At 47.2% G+C, this 21,849-nt stretch overlaps 1 protein-coding gene and 1 long non-coding RNA gene across 8 annotated transcripts in view; both read right to left on the bottom strand.

The window, feature by feature from the left end:
- Nucleotides 1-21,849, bottom strand: part of ATPSCKMT (ATP synthase c subunit lysine N-methyltransferase) — a 56,533-nt gene that overhangs the window by 27,956 nt on the left and 6,728 nt on the right. For 2 of the 7 annotated variants that reach the window (XR_012377649.1, XR_012377648.1), the window contains exons 3-5: nucleotides 21,663-21,800; nucleotides 20,373-20,423; nucleotides 12,565-13,164 (exon numbers count right to left, since the gene is read on the bottom strand). Coding sequence is in view for 4 of the 7 variants with exons in the window: in XM_025867474.2 (XP_025723259.1) it covers nucleotides 12,964-13,164; nucleotides 20,373-20,423; nucleotides 21,663-21,800 (390 nt within the window). In the remaining 3 variants the exon portion in view is untranslated. Of the gene's footprint in view, nucleotides 1-9,825; nucleotides 13,165-17,503; nucleotides 18,003-20,372; nucleotides 20,424-21,662; nucleotides 21,801-21,849 lie in introns of those variants that run through there. The other 5 variants (XR_003207126.2, XM_025867474.2, XM_025867476.2 and 2 more) reach the window with 5 other exon arrangements.
- Nucleotides 15,151-17,489, bottom strand: LOC141372415 (uncharacterized). The gene is made up of 2 exons (XR_012377651.1): nucleotides 17,132-17,489; nucleotides 15,151-16,558 (listed from the first exon to the last, which is right to left on the bottom strand). It is a non-coding gene; the product is annotated as an uncharacterized lncRNA (long non-coding RNA).

Genomic DNA, 21,849 nt, shown 5'->3' with positions numbered 1-21,849 from the left:
TTTAGAATAATTTACTCAGGAAGAAACTAGCATTCCTAGAATTCCAGTCACAAAAAGCAAAAGGAAGTTTTTAAAAAAAAAAAAAAAAAAACCAGGATGGATAGCAAAACGTATTATAACTCGGGCTTTTTCAATCTACAGAGAGACAGCCCTGTCAGTTAACTACTCTAAATGAATCCGTATTAGAATAAAATAGTGTGCAGAAAACAGAGACGTTGTGTAAATGAGACACCCAAATTATTATTGGGGATGTTGGAGAAATAGCATAGAACAGAAGCACCAGAGATCCAGAGTGGTATGCCAACATTAGTGAGGTCCTGAAAGGGGAGGAAGGTCAATTCTGGGAATACAGACCCACAAGTGTGGGCATTAGTTAACCTAGGGAAAGACCAGCCTTGAAAGTCCATGCACGCCACGCAGGAAGGAAGCGAAGGTTCCAGCCGCGTATGACAACACCACTGGGCCTGGAGGACGCTACACCAAGTGAAATAAGCCAGCCACAAAGGGCCAAAGGCTGCAGGACTCCACGTCCGTGAGGAATCAAAAATAGCCAAACTCCTAGAAGCAGAGAATAGAATGGGGGTCGCTAAGTGCTGGGAGAAGGGGACATGGGGAGCTGCTGTTCAGGGGTCTAAAGTTTGTTATGCAGGGTGAAGAAGTTCGAGAAATCTGTCAAACGATACAGTGCTCGTAGTTAACAATTCAGTGTTGTAGGGGCACCTGGGTGGCTCAGTTGGTGAAGTGTCTGCCTTCGGCTCAGGTCGTGATCCCAGGGTCCTGGGATGGAGCCCTGCATCGGGCTCCCTGCTCAGTGGGGAGCCTGCTTCTCCCTCTGTCCCCCTCCACTTCCTGTGCATGCTCTCTCTCTAAAAAATAAATAAAATCTTAAAAAAATCAGTGTTATACACTTCACAATTTTTAAGAGGGTAGATCTCACGTTATGTTCTTAACACCAAAACAAAACAACATCAAAGAACAAAAGAGCAGGAGGAACCTTTTGGAGGTGATGGATATGCTTATTACCTTGACTGTGGTGATGGTTTCATGGGTTTGTGCATATGTCCAAATTCATCATATTGTATACATTAAACATGCCCAGATTTTTTATGGGATTTTGTTTGTTTTTGTGGTATTTCAGATATACTGCAAAAAAGGGTTTTTTTTAAGAAAGAAGAAAGAAAAATGTGGGAAAGCAAGTAATAAACTGTGAGTCCAAAAGAAAAAAAAAAAGTAGAGACTTCAGAAGACGGTAGGGATTGCCAAGAATGGATTCGGAGATTTTCTTCCTTTTTTTTTTCTTTTAAGGTTTTATTTATTTATTTGACAGAGAGAGACACAGCAAGAGAGGGAACACAGGCACGGGGAGTGGGAGAGGGAGAAGCAGACTTCCCGTGGAGCAGGGAGCCCGATGCGGGGCTCAATCCCGGCATGACCTGAGCCGAAGGCAGACGCTTAACCAACTGAGCCACCCGGGCCCTCCGGAGATTTTCTTTTTTAACCAGTGCACCAACATGACTAGGTTGGAATGAAGGGAAGACAATGTAGCTGGACTTCAGTAAGACCCGTGTCCACTCTTCCCTGACATCCTTCATTCACACACTTACTCAACAAATATTTATGGACTGCCTAAGACCCGGGCACACAGTGATGAAGCCCACATGGAGGGGACATCGGGCTACATGCTCAATTGCATGTCCTTATGGTCAGATCAAGAGCATCGGTGAGTAGAGCACAAATGAATGAACCACCACCTCCTGGGAGTGCTGGCCCATAGAGCAAATGATATAGTTTATAGGATAGGGAGGTCCCAGGGCTCTCTTTCAAAATTTGTGGCTTTTCTTTCAAATAATGTAGATAAGAACACTAATTTCCTGGTTATTAAAGTTGTATGTGGCATAAAGTACACAGGGACAACCAAATCATTAGATGATTAAATTAGGATCCCAAATCCCTTAAAACCCTGTAGCAATGGGGCAAATCTAACACAACAAAACTTGAAAAGGAAAATAAATTTTTTACTTGCTTCAAAAACGTAACATGCACTTGAGTCAAACAAACAAACAAACAAACAAAAAACCTCCAGGATCACCTAGACGGTGCAGTGGGACAGGCATCCAACTCTTGGCCTCCACTCAGGGCATGATCTCAGGGTCATGGGATCGAGCCCTGCACCGGGCTCCATGCTCAGCATGGAGTCGGCTTCGATTCTCTCTCCCTCTCCCTCTGCCCCTCCTGCTCATGCGTGTGCCCCCCCAAAATAAATAAATCTTTTAAAAAAATAACTCCACTGACATGGTCTATATAACAATAAGGTACAGGACAGGTGACTTATCAGAAGCCTAAGTAAAAATTCCACGTGAGTCGAGTATCAGGTGTCAGTTTGAAGACAAGCACAGAACAAGGAAGGGGGCTGTCTGCTCCTCTCTGCAATGGTGGGGCCCCACCTGGCTCTGTATCTGGCTCCAGAACCCACACTTCAGAAAGATAACTTAAAACCTGGCTTGTGTTAAGAGGAGAGTTACCAGGCTAGGGAGGGTTGGTTTATATGAAGAAACATGAGAATGGAAGATTCAGTGAGGACAGGAGAGAGTCCTCCAAATGTCTGGATTTGGGATTTCCCATGGAGGAAGCATTAGAATTGTTCAGGGTGGTGCCCGGAAGGGTAAAATGAGGGCCCATGGGGGAAGTGCCAGGGAGCCAGGTTTTAGCCAGGTATACAGAAGGCATTTCTAACAGGGTGCACTAAGGTAAGACGAGCTGCCTTAAGAGTTAGGAGAGAACAGCCAGTCCCCAAAGGCCTCAGGCAGGGGGGCCATATCCAAAAACGAAATGTTTCAGGCAGCAGTTGGTGGTTATTTAGAATCAATAACCTGAAGGTTCCATTCAGCACTGTTTGTGTATGTCACCTGCTAGTCTACCCAGTACGTCCTTTTTTACACAATACAAAAAGCAAAGAACATATCTTGGCTTTTCACTTGCTATCACAATTTGGTGTTGGACACAACCAGTTCTAAAAGTTACCTCCAAACTCACAGAGAAGGCAAAAAAGAGCAGTGAGAGAGACGGCCAGGGGCAGGAGGTAGATGTGACCAACAGAGGTCAGAGGAGATCAGAGGGGAAGGTGTCCCAGGGAAGATGCTCTCCCCGAGAGCTGCTCACACACCCTCCATGCGAGCCCACAGCCTTGCCCCGACCCCCTATGCTGCAGTCCCTTCTAACTCTGGGGTCCTTCAAGCTGCTAACCTAAACCTCACAAATCATGTGCTTCTCTCTTCTAACTTTATGATAAAGATGTGTATCAGGGAACAGAAGGGAAAAGACTTGGAGAAAAATAGACACACACACAAACACAATATTTAACCAATAACACAAGTCACTGGAATTCAGTTCCCCACCTTCACAAAAGCTTAGCCCTGAATACCAATGGGTTTGCCCTGAAACATGATAGCACTCAGGCGTCCCAGAGTCTGACTCACCACTGCACATGGTCACACCAGCTCAGCACAATCACACCCGCTCAGCATGGTCACACCCACAAAGCAGCATGATCACACCAGCTTCGCATGGTCACACTGGCTCAGCATATTTCAGTCCCATGTCATCACTGATCAGTCCTCTCCTGTATGTGCTTTCAAAAGTGGCATCTCATATGTGAACCAAAGCTAATCTTCTACCTGTACATGTGAACTTTAAAGAACTGTCATTTCGGGGCGCCTGGGTGACTCAGATGGTTAAGCGTCTGCCTTCGGCTCAGGTCATGATCCCAGAGTCCTGGGATCGAGTCCCGCACCAGGCTCCCTGCTCCTTGGGAGCCTGCTTCTCCCTCTGCCTCTCTCTCTCTCATGAATAAATAAATAAAATCTTTAAAAAAAAAAAAAAGAATTGTCATTTCATTGAAAAGTTATATATGGTAAAAAAAATGCAAAAAAATATTTTACAATCTATAATCAAAGGGGTCTTGCCCTCACCTCACATCCCAAACCCCACCCACCCTCCCCAGAAGCAAAAGTTATTACCAGTTTCTTGTACACTCACAGATGATTTCCGGCAGGGGATGTGTAGGAGAGTTGGGGAAGGGGGGAGCACGCATGTGTAAGCATGTGAATGCCCTTTTTTTACACAAATGGAGGCAAATATCAGTCTCCCGCCCCTTCTTGTTTACACCTGACAGCACTCTGCTCGGCTACAGCACCTGGTACTGTAACACCAATTAACTCCCATACCACTGCTGCATCGGGAATGAAGTCAGAATCACCTGGAAGTTCCGCTGGTTTCTAGGAGGTTCTTTCTGCAAGGGGAGCTTAGCTTTGAATTATGAGAACAGGAAACTTCCGCAGGAAGAGAAGTGACCCTCAACACGGAAGCCTGTCAGCTGGATTTTTAGAAAATGTACGGGTGCCTGCCCCTCCCCGGAGAGGGGCACCCCAGCCTTGCAGTGCTGGGCTTGTGGCAGGGGACAACCCCTCCGGGGCTCACTGGCACTGTGTTGTTTCCGCAAACCAGCATTCCCACGCTGTTTTTTTTTTTAAATTATTATCCCCGCAGGCAGCCTCCAGCGCACTGAGCAGCCTGCCAAGTTCTCTCCCCAGACACCAAGTGTTGCTGTTAATACCCGGATTTCAAGGTTGCAACCATCCTGAGTGGTCTCCCATTACCCCGGCTTTTTCCACAAGACCGGCTGGGTTCAATGCACATTCCTGCAGAATTCCAACCTCGGCTGGAAACTACACGGGCGTCCAGACGTGTCACTCTGCCACAGCCTTTCCTCCAGCTGCTCCGTACGGATACATCCACGTGCACTCAACCAGTCTCAGCTCACACACGCTTAGGCTGTGTCCGATTATGTGCTTACAAAAACGAGGCTGTCGTTACCTTGCTAAGATGTTCTTATGGACTGATCTGTGTCCCCGCCCCCTGCCCAAAATTCATGTATTAAAGTCCTACTCAGTATTCAGAATGGGACTGCGTTTGGAAAGAGGGCCTTTAAAGAGGAGATGAAGCCAAAATGAGGCTGTTGGGGTGGGTCCTGATCCAACAGGGCCGGTGTCCTTGTAAGGGGAAGAGCCATCCGGGAAGCTGGTGCACAGAGGAAGCTGGTGAGGACACCGCGAGCAGAGAAGGCGGCCACCTGCAAGCTAGGGAGAAACCAATCCCGCCAACACCTTGGTCTTGAACTTCCAGTCTCCAAAACTATGAGGAATACAGGGCTGCTTTGTTAGGGCAGCCCCGGCGGATGATGGAGATGTGTGTACTTCCACAAGCTGCTTATTGTCCAACACAGACAGGCTGCAATATGTTTGCAATAACCCACCTTTGGGAGGTGGGCCTACAAAGCAGGCGATAAAGTTCTGCTTAGGAGACATTACTTCCTCTACCTGTTTCTGAGTGGGGGACAGTTCTGAAAGGGGGACAGGCTGCTTTATCCTTTTCTCAGGCTTATGCTTCTAACTCAAGGACCATGCTATGCCTCCCAAAAAAAGATTTATTCTGAATCAAAGAGACAGGGAACCCAAGCCTCAGAGTTATTCGAATGTTGCTAATATCTAAGCTACTGGGTAGACAGGATGGATTCTGGAGCAGCAGAGCCTTCCCCACACTCTGGCTAGGCAGTGATGCGGGGGGCAGGGGGGCACGGGGTGGGCGCTCACACAGCTGTTAGGTGTTAGTGTCAGACAGGCCTGGGTTCCAATACCAGCTCCACTCTTTGCTAACGAGTACATGGGCCTTAGTAAAGCAATTACTCTCTAAATGCCTCAGGTTCCCCCACTGAGAAATACCATACCTACCCTGCGGTTAGTAGGAGAATCTAAAATAATGTTATCTAAAAGACCTAGGACAGTCAACACTTGAGAGCTATTCCTTGTTACCACAGTGTCTGGACTATGAATTTCTACTCCTAATTAACATGTTCAGGTCAAGAGAAACTTGCGGTGACCACAGTCTGCCTTTCTGAGCTGTCTCGGATACGCCCGTTGGGTAGTTTGGGCTGGGGCCAGGGCAGGTGGAAACTGGGAACCTGACCTTTCTCCATTACAAATCGATCTTTTACTCTCACTGGAAGTTCAATTCGTATCATAGCTCTCCTTAACAAAATGCAAATGCCCTTGAAAATGGGAATACGTAATGTAACTCTTAAATCAAAGAGTAGTGGACACATGGAAGAAAAGGCCAGGGCATGAAGGGATAAAGCGTGGCTGCCCGGGACAGGTAAATGTCAGGGGGCAAGAAGGGACAATCACTGGAAGAGCAGAACGCCAGCTGCCTCCCAAACGTGCTGACTGCTCGCCATGCGCACCAGCACGTGCCTAATGCCTTGTGACACGCCACCTCTGTCACTGCCATGTTCCCCACGAACAACACTGCCCAGCTATCTTCACAGCAAACCCCGCAAGACCTCGCCTCTCAAACGTATCCACCAAGTTTGGGACACACGTGCGGTTTTGTGGATTTTCCTGACGTTTGGATTCGTTCTCATAAAGGGTAATTTCGTTGCCCAATTTTTCACCCCACAGTATTCCAGAGAAAATTTATTTGATTCCTCCTTTCCACCCTTGCATTAAACCTTGTGATCGATGAGCTGTTGTTTTATCAGTCCTTCTCAGGTAATATTCTCACCATATTAAATTAGAAAAAATAAGATCCTATTTCCCTCACCTATAAAAGTTTTATGATTTTTTTGTTCATGTTCAATTTGCATCAGTCCATTGGGTCACAAGTGTGCCAATTCCAATATAACTATAATGTGTCACTATTACGGGAACACTTCACTCCGCCTGAGAGGATCCCGGATGACTAAAGTTTTCTGTCTGAGCGCAGAAACTTTATTGGGTTATTCAGACGGGAGATTTCCTTACATTTACATAAATATCCATATTTCTATTTAAGTATATGGCCTGCCCCATCTTTGGGGATAATAAGCTCCTTGTGTTTAACACCCACCATGACAAGTGCGATTTTCATTCGTCATAAAATCACCTATTTCATAAGTGGAGTTGTTCAGGGAACACAACACTCAGCTGAATCCTCTGAGGGGGGCTGAGATGTTAGGGACCGAGAGGCTCTGCTGGCCACAGTCTGGCTCTGCTCCTGTCCCGGCTCTTGGGCCCTCTGGGGTGGGCGGGGGCGGGCCCATGGCAGGGTCCTGCTCCACAGGACTGTGGTCTGCTCCCTGGGACTGAGCCCTTCACCCAGAGAGAAACCTGTTACTCTCTCATCTCTCCCGGGTCTCCAAACTCCTCTGGCCTCAACTTCAAGACCTTAACTTCCACTTGGACGTCCCCGATCTTTCTGTTCCCCAGTTTATGGAATCTGCAGGACTCATCTCATCTCTTCCACCTTTGGCTCCGATGCCAGACTCTGGCCCCATCAACTGGAGAAGGGTCAGAGAGCCTGGGTCCTTATAAAGCTGCTCCCCTGAAAGGTGATGGGTGGACGGCGTCACTTAGAAGGGGATGAGGCACCATTCATGATGCGTTTCTCCCAGCAGATTCAAGAACAGTCTCCTGGTTCTCATCAGAACTTGGGGAACACAACTGCAGCCAAGCCCTCGGGGGGTTTAACAGACTCCAACCTTCTCCTCTGAGCATTACCACTTCTCGGCTGGAGCTCTGATTAAGCTTACTGTCATCCATCAGCTTCCCCGAGATTTCAAGATGTCGGCTACGCTTGTTTCGTATAGCAGAGGAAAAGCTGCCCGTGGCCTCCTGTTGGGGGCGGCCAGGCACCGCTGGAGTTGTGTGAAATGCCCTCACTGCTAACAGCTGCTTTGATGCCTCCCAGACCCACTGGGTTCTGGCTTTAAGGGTTCTGGCGGTCCCGCTAAGGCTGGAAAACTCGTGCTCATTCCAGGTCATTTTAAGATGCCACACCTGCTCGCGGATGGATCCCTGTACAACATCTCCACCATGTGGCCGTCCAGACCTCTGCAGCGGCATCTCCAGTGACAACAAAGTCCCTATGTCCAGAGGCAACGCATTCTAACTTCAAACGACTTTATTAAAACCCTACTTCAGACTGAGCTTTAGCACCAACGCCAAGAGCCAAGTTTACGCCTCTGAGCCAGTTAGAACAGGTCTAATTGCAGGTAAGCAACTGAGCGTAGTAAGACTCCGTGCTCCTGGGTCTGGTCGGGACTGAGCGAGTTGACCTCATCTGCCTGTCGTTAAGAATGAAAACAGTCAGTAGACAGCGCCTCCTCCCTAAAGATGAGAACGGGGTGTTTCTGTGCACGGAAACTCCTAGGTCACAGTCATCATGGTCATTATCACTTTCCCTTTCTTCTTCTGCTTGGCAAGCCTTCAAGCATTGGGAAACGCCTGTCCTGTTTCTTCTACACCTCCTCCCATCCTGGGGAAACAACTGTGCCTCGTAGGACAGGCTCTCGAGACCCTTTACCATCTAGAATTCACGTCTGCTTGTCAATGCTGCAGCTCGTCCCTCTAGCTCTAGTTGTTTTTGTATCACCCATGTTGGTTTAGGGACACACTGTGCCAAAAGCGTCCTCCATGAGACGGGAGGCACAGAAGAGACCCCCTCCCAGAGAAGCCTGCCCCTGTGATAGTGCCAACCACGGCCCCCGACAGTCAAGCAGACAGGGGGGCCCAGGGGAACTTCGGGAGCCCGCCCAGCCACCCAGCCCTGACCATTACATCAGGGGGATGGTTTCCCGCTCTCCCCACCTGGCACTGGGGAGAACCCTCTGGAAGCTTGGCTCCCTGCAACTTCCGTGCCTCATGTGGGCCCAGGAAATGATGACTACAGCGGGGACAAGTCTGGATAGCGCTGGATGCGGACCGTCTAGGTTACCAGCTCGGACTTCGGTCACTGAACACCACAGCCTGGGGGCCCACACAACGAGCATCTATTCTGCTCAGCTATGGGGCTAAGAAGCCTCAGATCCCAGCGGCAGCACACTGGGTGTCCGGTGAGAAGCCCCTTCCTGGGTCATAGCTGGCTGTCTTCCCACTCACATGTGGAGGACGGGGCTCTCTGAGGTCACCTTGTAAGGGCACTAATCCCCTTCAGGAGGGCTCCAGCCTCAGGACCTAAGCACCTCTCCAAGGCCCAGCCTCCTCGTATGAGCACACAGAGGGTCAGGATTTCAACCTAAGGACATAAACATGCAGTCCACATCATGGCTTCTCCCCTTGGCAGTCCCATCTGCCAAGAGAGCAGTCTGAGTGTTTTCTTCCCTTCCTTTTATTAATTCCTTTCTAATCCTGAAGAATCATCTTTCCACCGACAAAACTCCCTGCGTGCAGGGATGTGGCTGAGGCTCCGCTGTTACTCGGCCCTGCCCATGTCCCCAAGAACAGGACGCCCACCTAGGAGGACTCCTGCCGCTGGTGAAGGCTGGGTCCACGTTCAGAGCCCTCTTGACTTGGTACAATTGCCCAAACGCCACTCTGGGAGGGAGTAGGGCCTCCGCTCCTGGGAGCTCTCCGTCCCTCTTGAATACTCCAGACACGCTTCTGACCTTGCCAGCGAGTGCCTTGTCCTGCAGCACCTTCCAGACAGGGGGCAAGGGCTCAGGGGCGCCTGCATTCCACACTGCCAGGCTCCCTTCCCCAACTTGAGCCTCACACCCTCCTGCCTCGGCCAGGCTGCCATAGGGCACATCCCACACCTGTGGGAGAGCAACAATGTGGGTCTGTCACCTCACGTAAGATATCCAGACGTCAGAGGCTCCGGGTCAGTTCAGCAACTCCGTGGTCTCGCCAAACACCTGGAGTCTGTCCATCTTTCTGCTCCACCAGCCTCCTGGCCCCCATCTTCACTTTCCCCCTGGTGGCTGCAAAACAGCCATAAGGACGGCAGAGACCGTCCTCAAGCACTTCCTTCTGTTCACAACAAAACCTTTCCCAAAGCTCCCAGCAGATGGCCCTGCAAACTTCATTGGCAGGAACTGGATCACATGCCCAAAGCCCACCACCCACCCTGACGCCCAGGAGATGGGCTCAGACAACTGGCCGGGCCCACGGTCCCTGAACACATCAGTGCCTGACCCCTGAAGCACTGGGGGTTCCGATACCAGAAAGTGAGGAGATGGCCATGGGATCGGAGAGAGCAGCATCTACACACCTTCAGGCGGGACAGGTGCCCGGCTCAGAGACCTGCAGATCTGGGTGCCCAGGCCAGGTGAGAAACACTCCGCCACCGCCCAGAGGATGGCAGGTGGTCTAGCAAACACACACTACAGCACAGGCTCGGAAGACGCCTGCACTTGAGCACATCTATGCCTTCACGACAGCTCTTTCCGACCCTGGGCCATCGGGGCAAGTCCTTGGGCAGACGCGTAGTATCCAGCCACGAGGTGGAAACGTCAGGAATCCTGCATTTTTTCTGTTCTGTTTGGCTGTGGCTTGTCACAGTGTACCCCATCTCTCAGCAACAGTGAATACGGTGTATCTGGAAGAGTCTCTGTTCTTAAATCTTTTAAACTTGGGTTTCACAGCCTCTTGGTGGAGCTAAGCATTTCAGAGAGTCTGAATGCCAGGATCAGCGGAGGGTCCGACAAAGCCCCCCTGGGACACCGGGGGAGGGCAGGGGTTGCAACCCTGGGGCCAAGCTCTTAGAGAAAGATGTGTACAGACAGGAATGTGCTGGTCATTGAGCCGAATGTCGACGGAACCTCCAGGTCTGGTCACAACAGCTCCTGTTCGGCTATGTCACCACTAAGCTCTATTTCTATTCTTGTTTGTTTGTTTGAACTTTAAATTTTATGAAGTTAGCACTTATCCCTGATATCAATCTGTCAGGCACTTTTGAGTCCTACTTTTGACATCAAAAATAGTAGCTCTCACTCCTTGCCTTGTGTCGTGTGCAAACTTAATCAATATCCTCAATCCAGTAACTGATCATTGAAACCAGCCAGTCAGAGAAGCCACGATAACCTCTACAATAATATTCTTACAGGTCACTTACGGGCTACTTGAAGGCCAGCTGAAAAAATCAATTAAAGATCTTACAAACTCCATGAATCTCCACACTTCTGTGAAATGGTCTATTTTATTCTGAGGTTGCAGGACCAGGCATCATCTAATTCTTGGGAAGCTTGGGAAGGAGAACTCCAAAAATGGCAAGTTACATATGCCTTTCCAGATAGCCTGATGCCTCCAGAAATCCGCCAGGAGCGTCTAGAAACTTACTGAATACATGCTTACTGAATACAAAACCCTGTCTCTACCGTCACACCTGCCCAGCAGGGAGCTATGATGGGTCCCTCTCCGAGCGTGCCCAACCAAGTCACAGGGCTGGCGGGAGTGACAGGGAGGCGCAGACAGCAAACTACACACCGTCGGAGAGAATTCGTTCCTCAGAAACTGGGGGCCATCGGGAAGGGATGGACAGTAGCAGCCAAAAACCTGACAAATGCCCAAGACTGTCCACACTGTTGACTTCTTTCAGAGAGCGCCACGCCACTAACATTCACTCTCGTATTTGTCTGTCTCGTTCTTCCAGAAGATACATGCCATGAGATTAGAGGCCTTGTAGGTCTACTCACCATTGAGTTGGAAAAGCTTGTTACACGGTAGATACTCGGTAAGATCTGCTGAATGAATGAATGAGTCTCCAGGTTGCTGCTCCTTTAAATGACAATTATCAAGCTGATCACAGTTTTAGGATTTCAGTTAAAAATGCAAACCATCTCATCTTATCAAACCTGTTTGGTATTTAGGTTACAGGGGTGTATGTTTGGGAGCTCGATTCTTTCCTATGATGCATAGGGATTATTCGAGGCACCATTTAATACTAATTTTCAGATACATGAAGCTTGTCTACTCACATTCAAAGGTTTTCCTTAACCTGTCTTTATCTAAATCAGTCAAGTCTCCTCTCATACATGAGAAATATTACATAAATGGCGGCTTTCATAAAGTCAAGAAGCGACTAGCAGAAACAATCCATACCTTTCTTTAGTACCTAAAATAACAAATACCACTTAGAGACTGAAGACTCTGTGTCGTGAGTTTACCCAGAAACGTCCCCTGTTCAGTGTATCATTATCCCAACGGGTCCTCGGGACAGCTGGGAAAGCAAGGCTCCATGAGGGGCAAGCCACTGGCGCCGGGCCTCCTGCTGGGGGCCAGGCAGGGATCTGCTGTCAGGGATGGCTGAACCCCAAGCACAAGACCGCTCATTTAGTATTAGGTTACTACCAACTACTCCACTCTATCCTGCAGCTTCTCTGAGCACATTTCCTCAAACCTGAGATCCCATCAATGCTGGCTGATGTGCAACGATATCATGACATACAACACAAAACACCACTGATCACAGACACAAAACACCACTGACTGGAAGGTTCATCACCATTTCAGAAATGTTCAAACGTGTGTCTGTGCACACACATTTACATACACACATACATATCTCAGATTCAATAAAATACAGTAATCTACTAGCCTTGGAACAAATGATTCCTAACAAATGTTATAAAATATGAGGGCCCACATGCTTCAGAAAATTAGTTTTTCCATGAAGTACAGAAAAGAAAGACAAAAATCCATAAATCTTAAGTATAAATGAAGTTAGAGGAAACTACAAATATTTGTTAAGACATACCCTCTTTAAAAAGTGTTGTTTTTTTTCTCATCTCTGGCATTAAATCATATTTTTTATAATGTCAGGAGCTGTTCACATCTTCCTGCACATCAAAATGACTATCACTCATTCATATTTTCACACATCTGAGCGCACGGAAGGACAGTAAGACCACCTTCTCGAATACAGCCTAAAAAAGGGACTTTAAATCTACCGGCTGTTCTTGACTTCTGTTCGTTTCCCAGAAGTTAAGGAAAGTAATAGTACTTCTTCATTCCATACCGAAGAAAAACATACTCTTTGCTGAAGACACAGCTGGAAGTCTCTGTAAAATCGAAGTCTCTGTAAAATCGAATCCTCTCCCGGGTACCCGTTGGGATATAATAATAAAAACACCCGGGAAACCGCGCTCAATAAAGTCTACATTTGAATGACGGGCTGGAAGCGCACGGGTCTCCGGGGCCCCTTGCCTCTCACAGTGCTCACGTCGTAGGCCCACACGGCGTCCATCCCCTCCCCAGTGATGTGGTCTGGGGTCCAGCGCGGGAAAGGGAACCGACAGGCAATGACTCTGGCGTCATCCTTCAGTTCGAGCATGAGTTTCTCCTCCAACTGCGGCATCTGTGCAGAACAACAGTCATTATTTCAGTAAGCGGTGAGTCGGAGGAAAAGATGCCCAAACATTCTTTTGGAGCTGAGTGCCTGAAAATACCTGTGCAAAAATTTGGAATCAAAGGGCGCCTGGGTGGCTCAGGCAGTGAAGCGTCTGCCTTCGGCTCGGGTCATGATCTTGGGGTCCTGGGATCGAGTCCTGCATCGGGCTCCCTGCTCAGCGGAGAGCCTGCTTCTCCCTCGCCCTCTGCCTCTGCCCCCGCTCGTGCCCTCTCTCTCTCTCTTTTTCAAATAAATAAAATCTTTAAAAAAGAAATCAGTAACTGTAAATAAGATCCCTTCGGGGCATAAATACATTATCAAACGATCCATTAAAACATGGAAATGACATTAACAACAGGGGCATCTGCGTGGCTCAGTCAGTTAAGTGTCCAACTCTTTTTTTTTAAGATTTATTTGAAAGAGAGAGAGACAAGACAGCAACAGAGATAGCGAGATCAAGCACAAGCGGAGAAGCAGGCTCCCCGCCAAGCAGGGAGCCCAACGCAGGACTCGATCCCAGGACCCTGGGATCATGACCCAAGCCAAAAGCAGATGCTCAACTGCCTGAGGCACCCAGGCACCCAGTGTCCAACTCTTGATTTTGGCTCAGGTCACGATCCCAGGGTCATGAGACTGAGCCCCACCCTCAGCAGGGAGTCTGCTTCAGATTCTCTCTCCCTCTGCCCCTCCCCCCCAAAAATGAAATAAAATACCCTTATTTAAAAAGAAACAAATAAAATGAGAAGCAGCTTTTTAAATTATCTGCCCACCTAACATTTTAATCTACCCTGTCTCAACTATTTAACACATTTTCCCACATGTCTTAACATCTCAGAAATCAGGATACATCTTACAGCTGACACAGTCTTAGAATTACAATTGGCCGTATTTTTTTCTTTCTCAGTAGCCATGCTACATCCTAAAATTAGTAGCATCTAGATTCGGTGAAATATGGTACTACTAAATTAGACCATGAAAAAATATACTCATTCTACTAGAAATATAATGAAATATTTCATAATTTTTCAAAATTTATAATGCACGGAGACAACGTCTTCACAGTCAACATAACTCATACAAAGTAAAATCCTCTTATTGATCACTTTTGTATCTTTTTATTACCAATCTACCTGCTACATGTATTGACACTGCAATTATATCAGCAAATTAACAACTGCTTAAAAATTGATCTTCCGATCCTACCATCTTTACCTCCTAAAACTACTTTTTCCACTTCTTTTAATTTGTTTTTTTGAAAGAATTTCAAAGTTACAGGAAAGTCGCAAGAATAGAAAAAAGGATTCCTGTCTTCCTTCACCCGGGTTCACCAATTTTTAATTGTTGATCATATTTGCTTTATCTGATTTGCCCTCTTCCTCTATGAATATTTTTCCTAAACCATTTGAGAATACACGTCCCTTCATTCCTTGATACTAAGACACAGCCCCAGCTCAGTCATCAAATTCAGGAAATTTAAGATTGCATCCCAGTAATGCCAAAAGCCTTCCAATTTTGCCAAATGTCCCAATAACGTCCTTTGTGACACTTTCCCCATGAGGTCATGCTGCATTTAGCTATGTTTCCTTAGTCTACTTTCATCTGGAACGGTTCCTCCATCTTCGTCTCCGTTGACACCATTTTTAGGAAGACGGGCCAGTTATTCACCAGTGGTCCTCACCTTGGGTTCTCCTGACGTCTGCTCACGACAACTCGGCACATGCATCTTGGGCAATGTCCCACAAGTGGGGCTGTGAGCTTCTCAGGGCCCCACTGTCGGGTGCCCACGGGGACCTTCTGCTTTGAGAGTGATGGTCACCACCCGGCTAGGGTGATATCTGCTGTCTCCACAGTGGGGTTACTAATTTCCCCTTATAATGAGTAATTTTTCGGAGGTAGCTTGAGATGATGTAAATATCCTTCTGCTCAAGGAACTGTCCCTCACTAGATGTAGCATTCTTTTTTTTTGACAGAGAGAGAGAGACAGCGAGAGAGGAAACACAAGCAGGGGGAGTGGGAGAGGGAGAAGCAGGCTTCCCGCCGAGCAGAGAGCCCGATGTGGGGCTCGATCCCAGGACCCTGGGATCATGACCTGAACCGAAGACAGTTGCTTAACCAACTGAGCCACCCGGGCACCCTAGATGTAGCATTCATTATGATTCTGGCCTGAGTTAATTTTCACAGTACGATTGCAAAGGGGCAATTTGCTAATTCTGTCATTCCTTCTAAACTGACAGTTGGCATTCTGGGGCAAGGAAGAGCCCTCTCCCTTCTTTCTACCTGTGTACCTATCACTCTAAGTACGAGCTCTTAGATTCCTATTCTGTTCAGTGGGTTCTAATCCACCATCATCCTTGTTTCTTCTGATGCTCAGACTGTCCCAGTGTGGCCCTGGGGAGCCTCCTCAAGTGGGACTCTCTCTCTACACTGGATGCGCCCCCAACAAATATTCTGAACACTTCCTCATATTTGTGCTCCACAAAATGCCCCAGGCTTTTCTATCGATCCCCCTCCTAAGCCCTCAGATCAGACACCTCTCAGACACTCCTGGCTCCTCTAAATGGGAAATGATATCTTGAAACCAAGATCTGAGCAAAAACTAATCCCTTTAAAACTAACCAAATAAATCAAGACAAACAAATCAATAGTCCTTCTATGAAGACTTTATTCCCGACCTGTATCTTTAAAAAGTGGCTGGTGGGAAAGTCCTCCATGTGACCTCTGGCTAGAGTGAACGAAAACTCTTGACTCTTCATGACAATACCAAGATAACCAAGAATAAATTCCATTAAGGATGGGATATTTCTACTCTTTTAATAGCCAATAAAAGATTTCTTCAAAAAAAAAAAAAGTTTTGTTCCTCAAAGGAAAAATTAAATAAGCAAAGAATGAGACAATATGTGTTTTTCCAAAATATCAGAGGTTTCTTACAGTAATTTTGTTCATCAAAAGGATCACTGTAAACGTATTCATGTTATTATTCTGTTCTCTTTTATGGTTTCTTTTATTTCCCAATGACTGTCATATGCTAAGTCAAGATAAACCCACAAATGAAAGGAGCTAGTTCAATGGTAAGAAATTAACTGAGTCAATCACACATAAATATGCAATGAACCTGGGTCTTGATATCACACACAAAGAGAGGCAGTGATGTGTCATGTCTGTCTAATGGAATTCAAAATTATTCACACAATTAGAGGTTTCAAAGTGACACAAACTCATCATATTCTAACTACATCTTCAAAACTTTAAACGTGAGCTGAAACCAGCACAAAGATATTAAGACCAAACAGCCATGCCCATGAGCAGCTCTTGATCCATGTGATGGCTCCCTCCTCCCCAAAACACTGGCTTCACTTGGCTTCTAGGGTAACCCCCCCCCCCCCGGCATTCCTCCCACCCAGCTCCTCCTCTCGACTCCTTTGCTGGGTGCCCCTCATTTGTCAGAGGCCAAAGCTCAGGCCTTGACCGGCTCTGCCCCCTCCCCGGGGAACCTCAGCCACTCCTGGGCTTAAACTCCTTCTGGGAGCTGATGCCCAGTCTCCAGCCCCCTCTCCTTCCTGAGCCCCCGACCGCCTCTACCCGCCACTGCCGACCTCACACCTCCACATACATCGAGGCATCCTGACCCTCCTCCTCCAGCGCCTCTGTTCGCACCTTTCCCAGCTCAGTAACAACTGCGAACTTCCAGTTGCTCTCACCAAAATCCTTGAGGAATGGTTCCTCTTTCTTGCCCGCCCCACAGTGGCGATGCCAACGCATCCTGTCGGTTGCACCTGCATGCATCTTCTCGACGTATGCAGAACTTGACCGTTTCGAATTAGCTTCTGCACACCGGCACAAGCCTATCACACCAGCTGCCCAGCTGCCCAGCTGCCTGCAGGAGCTCCTAACCTGTTTCCCGGCTTCTACCCACGTTCGGTCTCCACACAGCAGCCTGGGGTCCTTCGCAACCCAGGCAGGTCCTTCCCTCCTCTGCTCAAACCCGCCAGGGCTCCTGCCTTCCAACAGCACAGCGTCCTTCACGCCTGGCCCCTAGGTCCCCTCTGACGTCACCTCTCCCTGCTGCTGCTGGAACCTAAGAGGCACAGACCCCTGGGCACCTCCACGGTGGCTCTGCCCGGCACGTTCCCCATACCTCCACGCGTCCCCTTCCCAAAGACACTGTCTCTGCCCCTCCTTCTCCTGCTTTACTCCACCCCACAGCACTTACCCCCTCCTGTTGGACAACATTTTATTTTTTTTAAGATTTTTTTTTTTTTAAATAAGCTCTATGCCCAATGTAGAGCTTGAACTTACAAACCTGAGATCAAGAGTCGCGTGCTCTGCTGACTGAGCCAGCCTGGAGCCCTTTATGTAGGGACGTCATCTAATGTCTGCTCTCCCCACTAGCATCTAGGCACCTCGGGGCAGGAATGTTCCTCTTTTTCATTCACTAAAGTATCCCAAGTGATTAGAACGCAGTCTTGCACTTTGTGGCACCAAATAAATACCTGTCGAATGAATGAACGAAGGACACATGATCCCATCATGAATCATTTATCTTTATCAAAATATGATGATAATATTTATGTTTATCAATTCACAACATGATTCATAACTAAAATTAATCTTTGAAGTTATAAAATTTATAGCTCACCATCGGTGTCCTTACTGGGTACGTTTCATTCATTTCACAAGTATTTCCAGAGTCATTACTTTGTGCTGGTGCTGCCGAGCTGACGGAAAGCTCACTCTTGAACATACATTACAGCGCACACAGCAAACCGGCCGAGGCCACCACGTAAGGAAATGTGCAATGACTCACTCTAGAGAAGGAACAGGCACCAGCAGATAGAAAACGGGAGCACTGGGGTTTGTCTCACCGAGCAATCAGGGACGACTTCCTGGAGGAAAGGACACCTGACCTGTGAGTGGTCAGGAGGCATTCACCAACTAGGCCCAGAGCTGGGGGTACTGAAGCCAGAGGGAAGAACACAGCTCACACCGTGGATCCAGGGGCCTAGAGAAGGACAGAGCGCTGATGCACAGAGAGCCGAGGGAGGCAGGGGCCACTCCACACCAGGCCTCGGGCTCGGTGGAGAGGTCGTGCCTTATCTTCACTGCTTTAAAGCAGCAAGACGTCCCAGGTGGGTTTTACACAAGGACACAACTGATCTGTTTCACATTTTGAAAAGAGGAGCATGTGCTAGAGTTAAATGTGGGTATTTACCATGCTGGCGCTAGATTTACCAGATCCAGATGAGATTCCTCACCCCTGGTGGGTTAGATACACCAAAGCAAAGAGCTGTTAAGAACCATCGGTGTGGTATCGGGAGCAGGGTAGATGATTTACAACACCAGGCTTCTCCCTCTCCAGTTGCTGAAGCATTCTCCTGGCTCCTGCATGGCCTATATGTGGCTCACCTGCCACAGGAAACGTGGTGCTACACGGGCTCTGTGGAGCCACGTTGCCATGCCAACCAGTGCTCAGACAAGGCAAGTGCATTTCACTGGAAGACGGCCCCATCAGGGTTCCCAGGACTCCAGAGAGCAGAGCTGGCCCCCTGACCCCCCCAGGCAGCACTTTCCCTCCCCCTCACCGCCTCCACATAGGCAAGGCTCGGTGAGAGTCAAAAGCGGGGCCTTGCACCCACGAACGAGCCCCTGGGGGTCCTGTGAACAAGCCCCCTGCGTGGAAAACGGCCTGCTGGCTGAATCCCTCTCATCCCACGGAATGTGGCTGCTTCGTGTTTTCAGCCGCTCCCCTTTCTCTTGGGAACAGTAAGATGCCACAAGTTCTTAATTTAAAGTTTCTCTGCATACAGGAAAATGGACAATAATTGCAAAAGCATTCATCAAAAAAACAGGACTCTTATTTCCCGAGCGAACAGCTCCAAAAACTGACGATGCTCAAACATGGTAAGATGCACAAGGCGTTGGAGCCCACAGGTCACTGCTGCCCCTCCCCGCCCTCCCGGGATGGAGCTGCTATGACCTTGTAAGCCCACACCTCAGGCCACCACCGGCCAGCCTCTCAGGATGGCATGGAAATCGCAATAAACATCAACTTTCCCTTTTTATAAAGCATGGAATTCAAATTAAATCTATTTGCTCCAAAACACTGCCCAAACATCATCAGGAGTGGACAACGGTCAAAGTCCATAGCAGTGCTAGGATCCCAAACAGTTTGTTTTAAATGACTAGGGGTCACACCCCTTTTCATTTCTATAGCAAAAGGATGAACACCCACATTTCATCTTAATTTTAGGCTTACTGAAAATTCCAAACATACAGAATCCTGCTACTTTCAGAATATGTTAACAAGAGCACTTCTAAATCGACAGAAAAAAAAAAAGGTGGCATTGTACTGAAGTTCCTAGTAGTAAGAATAAATTTCTCAAGCACTGAGCCATCTTACACAAAAAGGTGTGACTAAGAAAACAAATAAACAAAAAAGTAAATTTCCCTTTTTTTATATTATAAACCATACATATCAGTTATATAGCAGTATTTCAGCAAACATCCAATTTTTGCCACGATTATTATGGTTACAATCACAGAGCTTGAAAAGTCAAAAGGGATTTCTCTCTATGGTCTGTAAACGAACAATTACAATAAAAGCATCCCATCCTCATCATCTTTCCAAAAGCTAAATTTGGAACCATTTACAGCATGATGCCACAGTGTTTTCACTTTTTAAAGTATGTAATCTAAATTCGATACAAATCAGTCAGCTGAGGTCAACTGAAACTAGTCGACGCTCGCCCGCCCTGAAAACCGCCTTACCGCAAAACTGGAGGAACCATCGCTTTGAAGGGAACATGCCATTAACTCTCCCAAGTGACTGCAGCTGGCTGTTAGTGAGCAACCGCAAAACTCTCCAACTACATTAGACACCGGGAGCTCAGAAGGTAGTTTCCAGATTGGAGTTTTTAGGGCTTAGGTAGATCGTTGAGAATTTTATCTGCAGCAAAAGTTTTAACGACATGACTGAATCTTTTACGATTAAACTTTTAAGGCCCCGAGGTAGTGTGTCAAGCCAGTGCAGTGAAATCCGACGTCCCCCATCCCCAAATCTCTGGGGGGCTGCTGCTGGGCACACAGGAGGGCGGTCACACGGAGGTGGCCTGTTAGAGCTGGAGGGTCTACACAAGACCTAAAGCCAACCAACGAGGCGGAGGAGGACGCATACTCACCATCTGAGGCACACCGAAAATAATGACGTTTGAGTACTGCGAAAAAGTAACCTAGAGGAGAGGAGGAACGATGCACAGATTAGTTTTAAAAGGCCAAACATCAAGCTTAACCTTTGTTTCAAAGGGTGCAGCAATGTCCCATTTTGTCAAATAGTAGGTTTTCACAGAGTGACTCCCTTTAAGACCTCACGAGAAGAATCCATGTTTATGCTTCTGTTAATTCAATCCACTGCAGTTGTCCAAACACCTCCCCTAAGTCACTCCTGTCACCCTCAGGGATGCTCCCAGAAGGGCCCACCCAGGGGTCATCTGTCGGAAACGCCAGTGACTCATCCAGTGACCAGCTGGTGGCCGCGCCGGGTGCTCTGGGCCAACTGTGCCCTGATCCACACTCTCTACTCTTCTCCACCATATGCCAAACTAACTCAGCAAGAACGTGTGACATCGGACAAGCACCTGTCTTTTATGCTGAGCCATCCTTAAAATTCTAGTCCCCTTCCTCTTCTCTAAAATACTAAGTAAAAAATGGAATAAAATGATCTTTAGTTGAAAAACTGGGGGGGAAAGTGCTTTGCCAGTCAAAATTCTTATTGCCCAATAAAAGTCTTATTTACTCTATAGAGAAATTGTTTATGTATATACGGTATAGAAAACAATGCAAGCAATACTCAAGTGAATTTTTATAAGCTACTGATGACAACATTACAACGGGAAATTCTTATTTAAGAAAAAGCATTTTATGGCACATTCCTAAAACAAAATTACAGGACTTTTTTTTAGAGTACAAATAAACTTGGAAGTTATCCTATACATTATGAAGACCAGAAAGAACCATGACAACACAGTCAGTGGATTCTGTCTTTTGTATTCATCTCTCTATAGACTCACACATACACACGCAGCGACACAGAAACTTGCACACAAGAGAAAAGTCTGCCATTTACCAAGAATGACATGAACAAATTAATATCTATATTATAATTTATAAGATTTCCAAATGAGATTTAAAAAACCTCATCATTTTGTAACAAAGAGAAATGAGAACTTTCTTAAATGAGCAAATTCTTGGAATTCACATAACCCATCAGGTCTAGAAACCTTAAGCTTCTACTCTAAAAGAGTTCATTTGTAAATCTATCAATTTAAAACGTGTTCACATTTCATCATGCTGAAATATACACTTGTATTTTAACTGTTTTTTTTGATACATTCTTCAGTTTTTAATTATACTAATTACAAATTACAAAGTTTTGGCTGGCATTTCCTAGGACCATTCTCTGCCTTACATACCTTCCACAAATCTGAAATATAAAATTTGGCAGAGCCGTGCACCCCCTCTTGCCAAGCACGGTATCTGGAGTACCAAACTAGCCAGGGGTTTAATTCATAACCAACGGCTGTGAATCCTGCTTTTGCAGCTGCTATCACCTGCAAAAACAGACCAGTGTTTATTCAAGGTAAGAAGAAAAACATCGAC

The sequence above is a fragment of the Callorhinus ursinus genome, unplaced genomic scaffold (genome assembly GCF_003265705.2).
Source record: "Callorhinus ursinus isolate GAN/ISIS: 27379988/994484 unplaced genomic scaffold, GSC_fseal_2.0 scaffold3, whole genome shotgun sequence".
Taxonomy (NCBI): Eukaryota; Metazoa; Chordata; class Mammalia; order Carnivora; family Otariidae; genus Callorhinus; species Callorhinus ursinus.
This window is presented reverse-complemented; position numbering and strand designations above follow the sequence as displayed.